At 56.6% G+C, this 1,565-nt stretch overlaps 1 protein-coding gene across 2 annotated transcripts in view; it reads left to right on the top strand.

Moving 5' to 3' along the window:
- The window catches only part of YIF1B (Yip1 interacting factor homolog B, membrane trafficking protein), a 7,652-nt gene that overhangs the window by 5,508 nt on the left and 579 nt on the right, over positions 1-1,565 (top strand). For both annotated transcript variants that reach the window (XM_040633915.1, XM_040633916.1), the window contains exons 6-7: positions 702-857; positions 938-1,031. In XM_040633915.1, coding sequence (XP_040489849.1) covers positions 702-857; positions 938-1,031 — 250 coding nt within the window. The remainder of the gene's footprint in view (positions 1-701; positions 858-937; positions 1,032-1,565) is intronic.

The following is a 1,565-nucleotide window of genomic DNA, read 5'->3' as shown; positions in this document are numbered from 1 at the left end:
GTAGCCCTGGCTCCTGAGTCTCGTGCACCGCCCTGCCTCCGTGCAGCCTCTTTCTGCCCCTCCTCCTCACTCTGCTTCTCCACTCTAGGCCTCTTTCATCCTCCAGAGTGCCCGGTGCTGCCATTCCTACCCCAGGGCCTTTGCACATCCAATTCCCTTTGCTCAGGAGTATGTTCCTCCCCAGCATCACCTGCGGAGCACCTGCTCACCTGCAATGTCTCCATTCTGGTGTCACATACTCAGGGAAGCCTTCCCACCCCCCAACTGGGTCAAGCCCTCACATCTCGCTCCTTGGCCCCAGTTCATTCCTTTTGTGGCATCGAAAACGATTGTCATTAGACTCAATTAATTTTTGAAGCACTGGGGATATGGCAGAGGCCGTGGTCCTTTGCCAGTCAGCTCCTTATTCCTTCAGGCCTCAGCTCAGATGTCCTTTCTTCTGGGGAGCCCTCTCTGACACTGTCTCCCGACTGGGTCAGGCACCTCCCCTGCCCTGTGCTTCCCTCATCCCAGCCCTGACCTCTCGGGGCTGTCACTGAGGACTGGTCTGCCTTCCCTGGCATGAGCGTTCCATGAGGACAGGGTCCAGATCCATCTTGGTCACTGTTGAGTCTCCAGCCCCACCCAACACAGGCTGTCTCCAGGTGGATGCTCTGGGAGGGGGTGAGCCGGCCATCGGAGTGACAGCTCGGTGCCGGCAGGTTCTCCCCAGACCTCCTCGGGCTGCAGGCAAGCTCCGCGTTGGCCTGGCTGACCTTGGAGGTGCTGGCCATCCTGCTCAGTCTCTACCTGGTCACTGTCAACACTGACCTCACTACTATCGATCTGGTGGCCTTCTTGGGCTACAAATACGTTGGGTGAGTACCCCCTACCCCTCCCCCCTCCAGCCCCAGCCCCGAGGTCTCTTCCTCAGACCAGCCTTCCCCTCTCTTCCCAGGATGATTGGCGGGGTCCTTATGGGCCTGCTCTTTGGGAAGATTGGCTACTACCTGGTGCTGGGTTGGTGCTGCGTGTCTATCTTTGTGTTCATGGTGAGCTGGGGCTCGGGAGGATGAGACTTGAGGGCATAAGCCCTCAGAATCGGGGTCCCTGGAGGCATCCAAGCAGAGGATGTCAGGCAAGGAGTTGAGGCGAGAGCCACATTGCTGAACTGAGGAGCCTTAAAGTGGCTGTCCCAGCCTGAGGGTCAGGAGGGCCTCCTGGAAGAGGGGGTGTCTAAGCTGGGGCTGGAAGGAAGAGAAGGAGCCTGCTGGGCTGTTAGGGTGGGCCCTCACCCTCACTCCACTCTTCCGTGGTGGGCTTTCCTGCCAGAATTTCTGTTAGGATGAAAAAAGGTTCGGTACCACTGGAAGTAGCTTCTCTGGGTCCCCAGCAAATCCCTTCCTCTCTTTAAACCTGCTTCCCCTTTTGTAAAAAGGGGGATGATGATGAATGCACCTCAGGGCCCTGGGAGGAGGCAGTGTGAGCATATGTGAGGAGCAGAGGGCAAACACTGGCCAAATCTGACCCTCAGATAAACTTTGACTTAGAGGTCATTATTTTAAAGTTAAAAAAAAAAAAAAAAA

This window comes from Ursus maritimus, unplaced genomic scaffold, assembly GCF_017311325.1.
Source record: "Ursus maritimus isolate PB19 unplaced genomic scaffold, ASM1731132v1 scaffold_19, whole genome shotgun sequence".
NCBI classification, from domain to species: Eukaryota; Metazoa; Chordata; class Mammalia; order Carnivora; family Ursidae; genus Ursus; species Ursus maritimus.
Note: the sequence above shows the minus strand (reverse complement) of the source record. Positions and strands in the feature narration are given on the sequence as shown.